Source organism: Castanea sativa, chromosome 10, assembly GCF_040712315.1.
Source record: "Castanea sativa cultivar Marrone di Chiusa Pesio chromosome 10, ASM4071231v1".
NCBI classification, from domain to species: domain Eukaryota; kingdom Viridiplantae; phylum Streptophyta; class Magnoliopsida; order Fagales; family Fagaceae; genus Castanea; species Castanea sativa.
Genome location: NC_134022.1, coordinates 1997561 through 2013244, shown reverse-complemented (window position 1 = coordinate 2013244; position 15684 = coordinate 1997561). Strand labels below are relative to the sequence as shown.

At 34.0% G+C, this 15684-nt stretch overlaps 2 protein-coding genes across 2 annotated transcripts; both read left to right on the top strand.

The window, feature by feature from the left end:
• Positions 1 to 686: 686 nt before the first annotated feature.
• Positions 687 to 2405, top strand: LOC142613864 (alkane hydroxylase MAH1-like). Its single transcript, XM_075786379.1, has one exon. The coding sequence runs from the start codon at positions 696 to 698 to the stop codon at positions 2262 to 2264; it is 1569 nt and encodes a 522-aa protein (XP_075642494.1). The 5' UTR covers positions 687 to 695; the 3' UTR covers positions 2265 to 2405.
• Positions 2406 to 5060: 2655 nt separating this feature from the next.
• LOC142613068 (putative calcium-transporting ATPase 13, plasma membrane-type) lies at positions 5061 to 8277 on the top strand. Its single transcript, XM_075785252.1, has one exon. The coding sequence runs from the start codon at positions 5093 to 5095 to the stop codon at positions 8165 to 8167; it is 3075 nt and encodes a 1024-aa protein (XP_075641367.1). The 5' UTR covers positions 5061 to 5092; the 3' UTR covers positions 8168 to 8277.
• The last annotated feature ends 7407 nt before the right edge of the window (positions 8278 to 15684 follow it).

Genomic DNA, 15684 nt, shown 5'->3' with positions numbered 1-15684 from the left:
AGGTTGTGATCGTTGATTTAAACTTGTAACCCCAGAATCATGAATAGGTTGTTTAGAAGTTACTCTTCCACCAGCAGTAGATGTTCCCAACCCACATCCATTCCAGATATCCCAGCAGACGTAGGAGTACTTAATTCAGAGTCTTTCGAGCTATCCGATCTAGACCTAGGCATAGGAGATTGGAATAAAAGGGTAAAACATGTGGGATTGAGCTGTTTTCCTTTTGGTAAACGATGCGAACTTCTTCTTCTTCTATTTATTTTTTAATATCTGAAAATGTCTTTTTCTATTTCATTGCAAGAAAACTAGTTTGAAAAAATATTGGTTATGTCTAGACACTGCCACAAGGTTACGGCATTCTTTGTTTATTTGGTTTTTAATATGGCACGTATCTTGCTCAAGTGTGATGTCGATTATATGTCATCCGGTTGGAATATGGCATGTATATGATGTCAATCCAATTATTCAATTAGGGTAACGTATTAGAGAGCTCTCAAGCCTACTAATTAAAAAAAACTGACCAGGCTTCTATATAATTAAAATAATTAGTTTTGAGTAACGTGTTAATGAAAGTTTATCTCCGCCCGCAAAAGTGAGAATTTTGTATATCAGAGACGTTATTTTTTAAGTCCTAAAAAGCTCTATAAAAGCCAACCTTCGATCCAAACATAAATACTGTCATACAACTCAATCCAATGGCTATTTTTTATTACATTGAGATATTTCTGCCGTCTCTTTGCTTTCTCTTTCTTTTCCATTGGAGTTGGAAGAGAGTATCAGCCATCACAAACTGGCCTATTGTTGGAATGTTGCCGGGGCTTCTTTGCAAGGCACCAAATATCCATGAGTATGCAACCCAAGTTCTAAAACAAAGTGGTGGCACATTTGAGTTCAAAGGACCATGGTTTGCAAATATGGATTTTTTGGTGACTTGTGATCCCATGAACGTGCGCTACATATCAAGTAAAAACTTCGCCAACTACCCAAAGGGGCCCGAATATAAAAAGCTTTTTGAGCCTTTTGGAGATGGGGTTCTCACTTCTGATTCAGCTTCATGGAAATCATTCAGGAAATTGATTCAGTCGCTGATTAAACACAGGAAGTTCCAGCTATTCCAAGAGAGATCTATGAGGCACAAAGTATCACAAGGTCTCTTCCCTGTTCTTGAGCATGTGTCGAGACTAGGAACTGAGTTGGACTTGCAAGATGTTTTTCAGAGGTTTACCTTTGATAATACATGCTTGCTGGTTCTAGCCTTTGATCCAAACTGCCTTTCTGTTGATTTACCAGAACTCGCGTATAGAATGGCATTCGATGAAGTTGAGGAGGCTGTGTTTTACCGGCATATAGTGCCGGAAATCCTTTGGAAGTTACAGAAATGGCTTGATATAGGAGAAGAGAAAAAGCTAAGCAGAGCCATGGAGATAATAGATCGTTTCTTGTACCAGTGCATATCATTGAAGCAAGAAGAATTTCGCACGCAGAGAACCCAAATAGAGCAAGTTGACCAGAAGAAGGATGAAGACTTTGAATTATTAACAGCTTGCATGGCACAAAAAGAAGAAGCAGAAATGGAAATGGAAGATAATGAAAAGATGGATGCTTATATAAAATCTGACAGATATCTGAGAGACATTGCATTCAATTTCATAGCAGCTGGGAAAGACACTGTGAGCGCAGCTCTCACATGGCTTTTCTGGCTTATCATCACACACCCTTCGGTTGAAAAAAGAATTCTAGAAGAGATCAAAGTGAATTTTCAAGCCAGAGAAGATGGAAATTGGAGATTTTTCGAGGTAGAAGAGCTAGGTAAATTAGTTTATCTCCATGCAGCGATTTGTGAGACCCTTCGGTTGTACCCGTCAGTACCTTTCAATCATAGAGTTTCTATTCAACCAGACACTCTTCCAAGCGGCCACCATATTGATGCAAATACGAAGGTAATGGTATCTCTGTATTCAATGGGAAGTATGGAAGAGGTTTGGGGCCATGATTGCTTAGAGTTCAAGCCTGAGAGATGGATCAGTGAACAAGGAGGAATCATTCATGTACCATCTCACAAGTTTATTGCGTTTAATACAGGACCTAGGAGTTGCTTGGGCCAAGACTTGACTTTCTTTCAAATGAAGACAATTGTGACAGCCATACTTTGGAATTATCATGTTCAAGTGGTTGAAGGTAATCCTATTTTTCCATGTCTTTCTGTTATGCTGCATATGAAACATGGTTTGAAGGTTAGGGTTTCCAAGAGAAGTGGTGTTTGAGAAGGAGTATTCAGTAAGGTAGGTTATTAGTAATAATAAAATTAAAGTATTGCTCTCTTTTGAGCAGTTCTTAACTTTCTAATGTATATTTGTGTGACATGCACATTAACAATATAGTTGAATGATGAATGATTAGTTCTACATAAGTGATACTTATTTTATAAGATTTTATATCTGTTATACTATTAGTAATAAGAGAGAGATCAACGAAAGAAAGTAATAAGAAAGAGAGAGAAAGAAAGGAATAAAAATAAATAGTAGCAACTTGCTACAGTTTCCGCGTTTAATAGTAGATTACTTAGCAAGTTGCTAAATTTTTTTTAACTTTGGCAGCACTAATAAAGGGAGTTTTGGGTATTTGAGGCTATTTTAACACCTTCAATTTGAATGCTCTAACAAGGTACTTCAGTTGTCTTTATAGCTAATTGTGTGTGTGTTTTTTTTTAATTATAAATTTTTCCCCTCTTTGTTTGAATTCTTAAGTGCTTTTTGAACAACAAATCATATTAATTATAATCTTCATTATCATAACAAAGTCTATACTAAGTCTTCATCCCACTTAGGCAGGATCTTAACACAATATATATAAAAGATAGGTTCAAGTTACACATTTTCTAAACCATTGGATTTAAGTAGATCCAACGGTAAAAAAAAAAACACTCATTAATACTAATATTCTGATTAAGATCTCATTAATTATCTCTTATTTATTGCATTTCATACCTATCTCTAAACCTAAAAACACACAAAAAAGTATACATCTCTCTATAATTTTTTTCCACCGTTTCTCAAAAAGTAAAATAAAATAAACTTCCCAAATTGAAGACTACTCATAATTTTTTTTTTGGGGCAGAAAAGCCAGCACTCAGCTGTAATTTCAATCACCAAGTGAATTTGTTTTTTTTTTTCTTTAAAATACATAACATGGTGAATTTTGAAAAATACTTGTATAATACCAGCATTGAACAACCACATTTCAATGGGAATTATTCATTAAATAACATTTTCTTCTGTGAAGTGTGTTTGATGAAAATGTGACATAGTGTTTAAGGAAAGAAGAAAAATGGATACTTCGGCAGGGGACTGTTTGGGCTTCGCAGAGTTCCATATAAACACAATATTAAATTCATGGTAGAACTATTACAGTTGAACAAAGCGTGTGGTTCCCAACTTTTAAAGGATTGTATAATGAATTATTGCAGCACCAAGGTGGCCTTTTTCTGCATCCTGCATGTGCCAATGGACTATTAACATAATTATTATTTTGGTATTCTATATATATATTTGGACTTTTTTTTTTTTTTTTTTTGAGAAACGGTGGAAAAAAAGTTATAGTGACGTATACTTTTTTATGTTTTTTTAAATTTAGAGATAGGTATGGAATGTAATAAATAATAGATAATTAATGAAATTTTAATCAGAATCTTAACATTAATGAGTATCTTTTTTGACCTTTTTTTTTATTTTTAAAATGATCTTTTTTACCGTTGGATCTACTTAAATCCAATAATTTAAAAATTGTGTAAATTGATAAAAAGTCCAAACAATTCAAAATTAATCAGAAGTCTTCAAAGGTGTATTCAAAAATTTTCTTTCTAGAAGAAATTTTTTAATACTAAGAGTTTTGTAAAATAATGGTATTGCTTATTCTCTTTTGCGAAAAAAACCAAGGTTTAAATCATTCATTCCAAGTATTATAGCTATTAAATTATAATAAAAAAGAAGAAAGAAATGTTCCAATTTGAAAACCAAGAATAACAACTAAATCGGGAAAATCAATATAACCAACGCCAAAAAAAAAAAAAAAAAAAAACGGGTGTGTTACCAATATTTTTCCATAAAAGTAAAAAATTCTCTCAAAATTGATCTTATTAATTAAATTGAAAGCATTCAATATACATAGATATTTTAACGTGCATGCATAGCCCATGACCCAACAGGTAGTCCAACAACTCACACTTTTTCTCTTTTAATGCTAGGCAAGGAAGCCGTGAATGCTACATTAATTACTCAGAAAATTTTTAAAATAATAATAATAATAAATGAAGTTTCAATCAATTAGGATTCTATTTTCAAAATACAATTTTTTTTTCTTGACTGAAGGTAGAAAATACAGTTATGTTTTACAAAAGAATAAATGGTAAAAATATTGAATACATCTTTATTTTCCTATAATAAAATAACAAAGAGTCACACACACCGTGTAAACCTTATCTACAAAAATAAAAAAATCAATAATCATTTATAAAATGAAAAAAAAAAATCTATCTCAATTATAATCCTATGCACTGAGTAATCCTGTAAATGGATTTAGATCTTCTAGATTTCTTAGGGTATTCTATCAATAGATTTTTTTAAATTCTAACCATTCTTTTATGATTTAAGAGTCTAAATTCTATCATATTAGCATTCTTTAGTGAAATGCTGACATGATAAAATCTAAATCATTAAATTATTAAAAAATTATTAGAATTTAAGAGAATTTATTTAGCAAAGCACCCTGAAAAATTTAGAAATTCTAAATCCCCTGTAAATTCCAGGAAAGTTACATATAACCATATAACGCGTAGTAGACTCTATCACAGAAATTACTAAGAAGCTACAGTGAAGCTTCTTAGCTTACACTATATAAACAAAGAAAATTGTCACACATAGTACATATTCACCATAAGCTCTTAGCATTGGCTCTCTCTTTGGAACCCTTTTATTATCCCAAGCTCTATTTGTATTTTCATTAAAAAAAAAAAAAAAAATCCTTTTTTGTTATTTTTGGACTACGATTACACAGTAACAAACTCACCCTCTAATCTCTATTAGGTTTCATTGATATGTCTACTTTGAGGTTTCGAAAGCCTAGCGACATAGGTCATGAGGGAGAAGAAGACTTGTGGTCAGTCTCCAAGACCCACAAACGGAGATGGAGGATGGCTTTCACGGCCATATCTTTCACCAGGCTCCTTTTTTCTTTGTCCAAGAAAGTCCTTGACAAGGATGGCTCTCTCTTGCGCACCCTTTCCTACGTTGCCATTGACGTGCAGCGTATCAACGAGGACTCTCCACGTGACAACAAACCCGTTTCTTTGCTTACTGTTGATCCAAAGAAGCTTCGTGATACGGTAAGGGACAAAAACTTTGAGTCTTTGAGTGAGTTTGGAGGGGTTAAAGAACTTGCTTTAATTCTTGAAACTGATGTAAAAAACGGTATCAATGGCTGTGAGGCTGATCTTATTCATAGACAGAATGTTTTTGGTGCCAACAAATACCAAAAACCACCACCAAAAAGGTTTCTAAGATTTGTGTTTGATGCATTTAAAGATACGACTATTTTAATATTATTGGCATGTGCTGTACTCTCTCTTGGTTTTGGTATCAAGCAACATGGTTGGGAAGATGGGTGGTATGATGGTGGGAGCATTATTCTTGCTGTCTTTTTGGTGGTTGCTGTGTCTGCATTGAGTGACTTTAAACAATCAAAGCAATTTCAGAAGCTTTCAACAAAGAGTAGTGATATAAGAGTGGAAGTTGTGAGAGGTGGGAGGCGCCAACCTATATCAATATTTGATATTGTTGTCGGTGATATTGTGTGCTTGAAGATTGGTGATCAAGTTCCCTCTGATGGGTTATTCTTGGAAGGGCATTCTTTGAAGGTGGATGAGTCTAGCATGACTGGTGAAAGTGACCACATCGAGATCAATCAAGGGAATCCCTTTATGTTATCAGGCACAAAGGTCACGGATGGCTATGGTTTCATGCTCGTCACTTCTGTGGGCATGAACACTGCATGGGGTGAGATGATGAGTTCTATAAATCGTGACTTGAATGAGGAGACGCCATTGCAAGCACGCCTCAACAAGCTAACTTCTTATATAGGGAAGATTGGTCTGTTGGTGGCTGCACTTGTTCTTGTTGTTATGTTGATTCGGTACTTCACAGGGAACACTAGAGATGACAAAGGAAACAAGGAATTCATTGGCAGCAAGACAAAGTTTAATGATGTGATGAATGTAGTAGTGAGTATTGTCTCTGCTGCTGTTACTATCATTGTGGTGGCTATTCCAGAAGGCCTACCTCTGGCTGTTACTCTAACTCTGGCTTATTCAATGAAATGCATGATGGCTGATAATGCCATGGTCAGAAAACTATCTTCTTGCGAGACAATGGGCTCGGCTACAATAATCTGCACAGACAAAACAGGCACTCTTACACTAAATGAAATGAAAGTTACAGAGTTTTGGCTTGGAAAGGAAGCAGTGAAAGATGACACTTCCTTGGGTTTGGCAAGTAATATTCTCAAACTACTACAAGAAGCAGTTAGCTTAAACACAACTGGTACAGTTTACAAACCACATTCTACATCAGTTCCTGAAATTTCTGGTAGTCCAACTGAGAAAGCAATTCTTTCTTGGGCTGTGTTTAATTTGGATACAAGTATTGAAGCAGTAAAGCAGAATTATAACATAATCCAGGTGGAGGCCTTCAATTCAGAGAAAAAGAGAAGTGGGGTTTTGGTGAAGAGGAACAATGAGAAGACCATTCATACTCATTGGAAGGGAGCTGCTGAAATGACACTAGCCATGTGTTCTACTTATTATGATAGAGAAGGGGTGCTGAAAGTAATGGATGAGGAAGAAAGGTTGCAGCTTGAGACTATTATTAAGAATATGGCACAAAAAAGCCTGAGATGCATTGCATTTGCCTACAAAGAAATTGAAGAAGAAAGCGGACAAGTACTTGAGAAGCTTGAAGAAAATGGGCTGACATTATTAGGGTTACTTGGCTTGAAGGATCCATGTCGGCCAGGAGTCAGTGCAGCTGTGGAGTCTTGCAAGGCTGCTGGAGTGAATATCAAAATGATCACTGGTGATAATGTGCATACAGCAAGGGCTATTGCCCTTGAATGCAAGATTCTCAATCCTCATGAGGATTTGGATGATGAAGCTGTAGTTGAAGGGGTGCAATTTAGAAATTACTCACCTGAAGAGAGAATGGAAAAAGTTGATAAAATCCTTGTAATGGCCAGGTCATCTCCTTTTGACAAGCTTCTTATGGTACAATGCTTGAAGCATAAAGGTCATGTGGTTGCAGTCACAGGTGATGGAACTAATGATGCACCTGCACTAAAGGAGGCAGACATTGGGCTTTCAATGGGGATCCAGGGAACTGAAGTGGCAAAAGAGAGCTCAGATATAGTTATCTTGGATGACAATTTTACCACTGTGGTGACAGTATTGAGGTGGGGAAGGTGTGTATACACTAATATTCAAAAATTTCTTCAGTTTCAGCTCACAGTGAATGTTGCTGCCCTTGTTATCAACTTTGTTGCAGCTGTTTTTTCTGGTAAGGTCCCTTTGACTGCAGTCCAACTATTATGGGTGAATCTGATAATGGATACATTGGGAGCTTTAGCCTTGGCTACTGAGAAACCCACTAATGATCTTATGGCAAAGCCACCTGTTGGTCGATCGGAGCCACTTATAACCAGAATCATGTGGAGGAATCTCATAGCACAGGCTGTGTATCAAGTAACCATCTTATTGGTTTTACAATTTAAGGGAAAATTCATCTTTGGTGTAAAGGAGAGCATTAATAGCACCCTCATTTTCAATACTTTTGTCCTCTGCCAAGTATTCAATGAATTTAACGCAAGGAAATTGGAGAAGAAGAATATATTCAAAGGGATACTTACAAACAAGCTGTTTATGGCAATTGTTGGGATCACCATAGTTCTTCAGCTGGTGATGGTGGAGTTTCTGAAGAGGTTTGCCAATACTGAGAGACTGGATTGGGGGCAATGGGGTGTTTGCATTGGACTTGCAGCTTTGTCATGGCCAATTAGTTGGCTTGTAAAGTGCATCCCAGTTTCAGGCAAACAGTTGGGACACCAAAGTGCTTCTGTATCCTGAAAGACCAGCCAATATCAGCCCTTAACCTATGACAGGAATGTTTTAAGTACTTAGCTTTCATTTGTTTTTCAAATCAAGTTTATGTAAATATTCAATTTGATTTCTAGCTATTTGCCTCATTGTGTCATGAATGAATTTTCTTGAATAGAAGATAAAAGATATTCATTCAATATGCCTATGGAGATTTGCTATTATTTTCAGTTTAGAATTCATACTTCTCTCAAGTTGATATATAAAGTAACTGCTTAAGATGCAACCAGTAAACTACCTTATGGATGAAGATTGACAAAAGTCATTTTCCAAGGTTGCGATATATATCATATAAGTAAATAACTAGTTCCCTTTTTGCACTAACAGAATTCTGTATAAGGTTTCTCAAACTAGGGTACACTTTGATGCAACCTATTTTCCCATATAAAAGTAATTAATAAACAGCTCCAGTATGTGGCCAACTAGGTAGGTATACAGGAGAGGGGGGAAATAAGGAAAAGATTCCAGAGGAATGTATTCACACATGTTATTTCTAAGAGTTACAGTTGAAGAAAGAAAGAAATTTTAGCAGTAACACAGGTCATTTAATAAAAAAAATAAAATAAAAAATGCAAGCACGTGCGCACACACACATATATGTAAGAAAACATTTGTAATAATATGGACCCAATGCCTTGCATGAAATTATGGGCACTTTAACCTCATGATAGATTTGCTCTTTGACATGTTTTGAGTAAACCTACATAATAAAGAACAAGTACTGGGTTTGCTTATTGAGGTGTGGTAAAAGAAATTTTAAGTCAATTTATTGTATTTATGCATTATGTGTATACAAAAGCATTTGCAAAGTTTCATAGGTGTAGCATTGCAAGCCAATAGAAAAGAGTCTCCCTAGATTTGGCAAAAGCAAAAAAGCTCCTAACTTAATTCTAATGGGGGCTTAACTGGATTTAAAATTTTAAATCGGTGCAATAGCCAATAACAAGGGCTATTGCACTGTGGAATAGCACTTAAACGTGAGAGAGAAGCTAAAAAGTTAAAAGATTAAAAAAAATTTGTGATCTAAGTATTGAGATTAAAAGTGAACTTTTTATTTTTTAATCCTAATCCAGGGCTAACCTGACTTGAGAAGGGTGGTAACAAACAAAGCTGTTTATAAACAACTCAAGCTTGACTTCAAAAAAGGCTAGTTTATGTTCGTTTGTTTAGCAAACATCCTAAGGTCAAGCCCAAGTATAAACTTGACTATTAAACAAGCCAATCTGAATCATAATAATGTGTTCTTGAACAAGCCCATGGACATGAGACTCAATTTAACTATATCTTTTACTTAAAAAAAAATTAACTATATCTAATATCATATTTTTATATGTATGTTTGTGTAAAAATATACCACTTGAAATTAGATTGTATAAATTTGTAAATAAGTTCATATGACATCAAAGTATTATTTGTAGTTTATTTGATTATAAAAGCGGTCCATTTGTAGTAAAAATTCATAAGTTTGTGAAAGAATAAAAAAAAATTTAGTCATTGTTTTACTATATATGAAAAAAAAAAAGTTAATCAAGTAACTCATAAAAAACCTTAAACTTGTTCAACAAGAAAATAAATCAAGGTTGAACATATAATCTTGTTTGGTAACAAGCTTAAGCTTGACTTGTGTTCAAAATAAAATAAAATTAACAAGTCTGAATTTTTTAATTTTGGCTTGACTCGGCTTGTTTACAGCCATACTACTGAGCCCACTCTGGCCTCATGGACCCCGTGGTAGTGTGTGCATGTCAATGTGTATACATACCTTTAAATTTTTATTTTGTTATTTTTTTGGTCTTTGGCTGAAATTCCAAAATAGGAAAACTAAGACAAAATACACTTGCAATTTTTTTTTTTTTATAAGTAATAAAGATATATATTCAAGAACACTACCTTATATAGAAAACATAAGGCAGAGAGAAAATATACACTTGCAATTTTACCTAAGGCATTCATCCAATCATACAAAAATCATAACAAAAACTGCTTGATAATGTGAAATGGGACCTCAACACCATCAAAAGTGGTTACTCACCTTGTGTATTCCAATATTTAGTCCTTCTTTTTAACTTTTAATAAATTATTTTATTGGCAATAATCATTCAGACTAAATATTGAAGCTCCACATAGATGTGACCTATGATATGGCCTTAAGATTCTCTGTATACTTGCCTAGAGATTTGAAAGGGCCTATTTTATTTAAGCCTTCTTAACCTTTGAATTATTTTATGGTCATAATAGGATAGTGGCTTCCTCATCAAAATTCCAGATTTCTGGGAAAACCGTCAAACATACTGAACTAGCTTTTGGGAAAGATCCATGATGCCATCCTCTTTTGCTTGGTTGTGTCAGCAATTTCCCATTATCATGTGAATTTATTATGTACGTTGTATATATTAAAAACTAAAATAATTATGTCAACATATGTCAATATATATTTGAAATTATGGGAAAAAAAATACATCAACATATACATACCATGCAATGCCTATTTCCTACAAAAGCTGTCCTTCCAGCTTAACTATAAAGACTGACAATGAGCAATGCCAAGCTGATAAAAATCTGCAATTCAATGGGTTTTTGAACCTCCAAGAACAACAAAAACAACAAGGATAATAATACGGTTTCAAGTGCCAGTATTAAAAAGGAACAGAATTCAAAACCTGGAAATCTTCATATGGTTGTATCTTATATGACAAATTTAAAGAGCCAATCTTCACCTTCTTTTACCTTATACTTTACACAGAGGATCAAATGACAACTATGTGGAGCTTCAAAAGGGAGGTTGAATGAACTCTGTGAGGAAAAGAGCAGAGTCATGATTACCTTGAAGAACATCATGTCTAATATGAATTTAGATGCTGAAGCAGAAATGGGCATTTTAAATTCAGAAATTGCTTGCCTGAAGAGCAGAGCAAAGACATTAATTCCTTGCCTTGACTTTGTACATGATATTAGAGAAAAATATGACTTCTATTCTTCCTTTTTGGCAAGCTTCTTCAGCAAGCACAATTTATTTGCTGACTTCTCAGCAGCTTGTCCAACAAGTTCATTTAATGAGCTAAGCAAAAGAGTGGGCTGGACCCACATGGTGTAATGCACCCAACAAAATCAAGGATCTAGAGTGGCAAAGGAGAGTTCATTTACAGTACTTAAATGACAAACCTACGTATGTCTTAAGATTTTGAAGATGTGTGTACAGTGTACTATGCCAGCAAAAAAAAACATTCAAAAGTTGTCCATTTTCATCTCATAGTCAATGTCCAATTTATTTTGATGAAGGCCAACCTAGCTAGAGCAGTTGAGAGAGACACTCATAATGGATTTCTTTGTAATGCTACATTGCTACTCAGGAACCTTCCAAACATGGCTAAAGTCAGAAGATATTTTGTATCTAATGTTAATTTTTCAAACATATATCATTGCAAGAAAATTTTCATTTACCCCAAGAGGTAGCATAACGTGTTATGGACCACCAGTGTTGATAAAAGAATCATGTGCAATTAAGTGCATATGCCTCTTGGATCTTAGACAAAAAGCACAAGAGCACACCCAATTGAAGTAAAACACACATTTTTCAAATATTATATAAATAACCTCTAATCAAGATATTAATAGCAATAATATATACCTATAAAAAAAATAGCAATAATATATAAAATTAAAAAACCAAAAATAGTATATATTTTCCTATGAGCTAATTTAGATAGTACGATTGTACAAAGTTTGTAAGTTCAAATTTTACATAAACTAGTTATAGAAAGTTTATATGTAACATTTTATATAATGGTCTGGTGCTTATGAAGACCAACTATGATAGCAATGATTAAAGGAAGTATATGGTTCAATTAAAAATTCCAAAAGGTGAAGGCCAAAAGGCACAAGAATAGTAAATTATTCTTCATATCTTTTTATATATAGACTTGTGTGTGTGTTCGTGCGTGTGTGAGTAATACAGTACCTTAAGAATAGTATTTTTCTAACAAGTCAATGGTCCATGACTCCATGTTATTTCCTTTTCTGAGAAATTAATTTAGTGGTTCATATATTTTTTTAGAATAATAATAATTAAATATCATGCCTTCATGCTTCTTTAAAAAGCATTAGAAAAGTTTGCCTGAGGTATGCTTTATTAAATGACTTTTCTTAGACCAAATGAAGCACTTAGACCTTGGGGCTTAGAACTTTGAGCTCTAAATAAGCACACATTTTTAACAACACTAGGGACTACTCCTCATGAAGCAAAGGGTTAATAGTTCGAATTTCTTCTTCCCATTCTCCATGAGATCATAATGCACTTATCATTAAATTCTAGGGGCCAAGAATTAAATATATTCCTTTAAAAAAGTAGTTTAAATTGGTTCCTCCAGTTATAAGTCTTGTCAATGGGTTCCTTCAAACTAATTCTCATGACTACCTACATGTCCATGCAAAGCTGCTTTTTCGTCATTGTCATGTTGACAAACCCCATTGACAAGGCTTATATCTGGTGACCATTTCATCAACCCCAAAGTTTAGAGGAGGTTTTGTTTTCGACATACAAGAATGTTAAGAATACCACTATTATCAATAGCTTTGACCATCACAAGTTTTCGTTAGCTTAATTGAAAAAAGAAAGCCAGAAAAAGGTAACATATATAAAGGAATATTAAGAAACATACCTCTGCCAATACTGAGTTGCTGAAGCAGGGCAAATGGAAGGCTTGTATTGCTATTGATGCTTTGTGTAAAGAATTTTCTTATTTGGAGCATTGCATTCCCTGCTAGCAGTTATGAATATTTCTTAAGCATAGTTAATTACAAAATAGGACCAGAATAAAATGTTCAGTTTTTTTTTTTACCATTTCATCCTTCAATTCTGTTAATATTTAATAATTTCATGATGAGTTCTCTGATTTTAGGTTCTTTTGAGAATAGCTAAGACATAAATCTTAGGTTCTTGAATTGAAGTATATGTCTTGATTCTTTTCATGTGTTTCAAAATAGGTGGGTGTTCACTATGTGGATGTGTAACGAAACTATTAGACACTGTGACTAAGAGAATGCAAGTCTAGACTGCTAGGAACCATTCTAGCTATATTAGAATCCACTCTTCTTAAAGGGTCACAACAAACGCTAACTCAAAGAAGTATTGATGTTTTTGTAAAGAAAATGAAACATATTATAGCCAAACTCCAATATTTTATATTCAGCAGATGTATTGTTCTAAGAATAAAAAGAAAATTGTACTGAACTACATATCATGAGAGCTCAATGCATCATTTTCCATATTTCACTTAGAAATCTGCTTTCCTAGAAACAATTTGTGACAGATGATCTTGATTTGCTGAGGACTAGTCTGGGACAGGACAATTCAAACAACTTTCTGTAGCCTTCCATGCATATTAATCTAAAAGGTCACGCATCAATCTGAGCCACAATCCAAGTAAAAAATCAAGTGAAAAGACCTTAAAGTACTAAAAAGTAATATGGCTTAGATCATTATTATGATGGTAAGCAGTTAAAACACAGAACTTGCACACATAATCTAGAAATATATATAATAAAAGCCTTTAAAAAAATTAAATCTTTTAGGAATGGAATACCCCAACAACGTAGACATAAGAATAATAGCATTCGTCAAAGAGAAAGATTCTCCTAAACAAACAATAGAGAAAATTGTGATGATTACACTTTCTTCCAAATAAACTCATGAGATGGAAAAATAAAAGAATTTGCACACGGGGCAGCCTCTAACATTATTATTATTATTATTATTTTTTTTTTGAGTAAAAGCCTCTTAACAACTTAGGTACCAACAGACCACAATGCAACAAGCTGCATAAGGAATGTAGCAACAAATGGAGAACTGGCTGCCCATCCTTGGCCTTAAAGCACTTATGATGCAGAGATCCAACAATCATCTTCAAACCAATCCTGCAATCAAACCATTGTCTTACATGGACTTAGGCAAACAAGTTTTTAGTAACTAGTACTGTCAATTTGTTAGTTTTTTTTTCCCCAGAATTTCAAGAAGAATAGATGTTCAACAATACTTTTTTGTCCCTTTGTCCCTTTTTCTTTTGGGATCAAGGTTTACAGAAGTACACAATTAGTTTGATAAGTAGCTGAATGACTCAAGGACAAGAAAAGAATACTATTGAAATTGTTGTGAAGCCAAAATTCTGATATGAAGAAGGGCCCAGACTAAGAGTTTATTGACACTACCTACATTGTAGCACTTTTTTCATTCTTTCTTTGCATTTTCTGAATAAAAGATGAGTAACATTACTTCATAGCCTATTTTCATAGAGGATCAAGGTATAAAAGCAGCTGGATGACTCGAGAACAAGGGAAAAAAGAAAAGCATACATAATGTTTGCTAAGTTTATTTGCTTAAATGTGAGACAAAATGTGAATTTAAGCAAATAAGTTATCTTTTCTTAATAAGTCAACTTATTTGCTTAAAGTTACTTTTTGTGTGAAAGCAAATAAGCTAACCAAATACACATTGGATCGAATAAAGGCCCGTACAAAGCGTTTTGCATTACTCATTCCTGGCAATACATCACAATAAATAAGTAACCAGCAAAGCACAAAGCAAACTTATGGTAGGTTCCACATCCCTTGCTTCATAAACATAATTCAACCATCACATTGTTCATAAAATTAACTATATCTCTACTAAAGCTCTCTTGTCAGAGAATTAGCCCATGACACTGATTAGTTATATATCTCACTTTGTTTTGATAGGTAAATACAAATCACATACCCACATAGGATTAAAGCTACATCTTCACCGTATATCCCTTGTTTATGGGAGGCAGGAAATGCTAAGTGGCTCACAAACCAATGACCATGTTGATTATTAATTTCAACAGACATATAAACCACAAATAGCTCAGGAAGAGATTAAACATTTTTTTTCTTTTTCTCCCAAGAAAACGACAAAGTTGGGGTTCGAGTGATAGCCTAGAATTATTGATGTCCTTTGTAGTGCCCAAAATCAAGGATTCGGAAGTCAAAACCCACCTCCCCCTCCTCCTCTATTTACCCATTAAAAAAAAAAAATTAAAGCTCTCTTCTTTATTTTCTTTTTTTCTTTCTTTTGTTGATTATTCGATACTTAGGGAAAGGAGGCAGGATTTAAATCCTAGATGTCTTTGTTAGAAACACCAGGAGGTACTGGTTGAGTTATAAACGTCTTGACATAACAACAAAGTTCTAAACATACAAAATATGGGTATTCCAAAGCCTGCTAATGTTTCTAGTTACCTATAATATGCACCTTAATCTTGTGGTTTTCATATTAATTTGTTTCCCAAGAAGTCTCAGTTGAGTGCTCATGATCTTATAGTTTCCAATTCATGAAAAAAAGAAAAAAAAGGGTTTGTTAACATTTTAACTGTTTCAAATGAAGAGTGCTACAAGTCTGCACATGGGTCCATAATAAAGGAAGATGAAAAGTCATTTTCAATGTGTTCTATAGTGACTTGAAATTAGTGGGTATT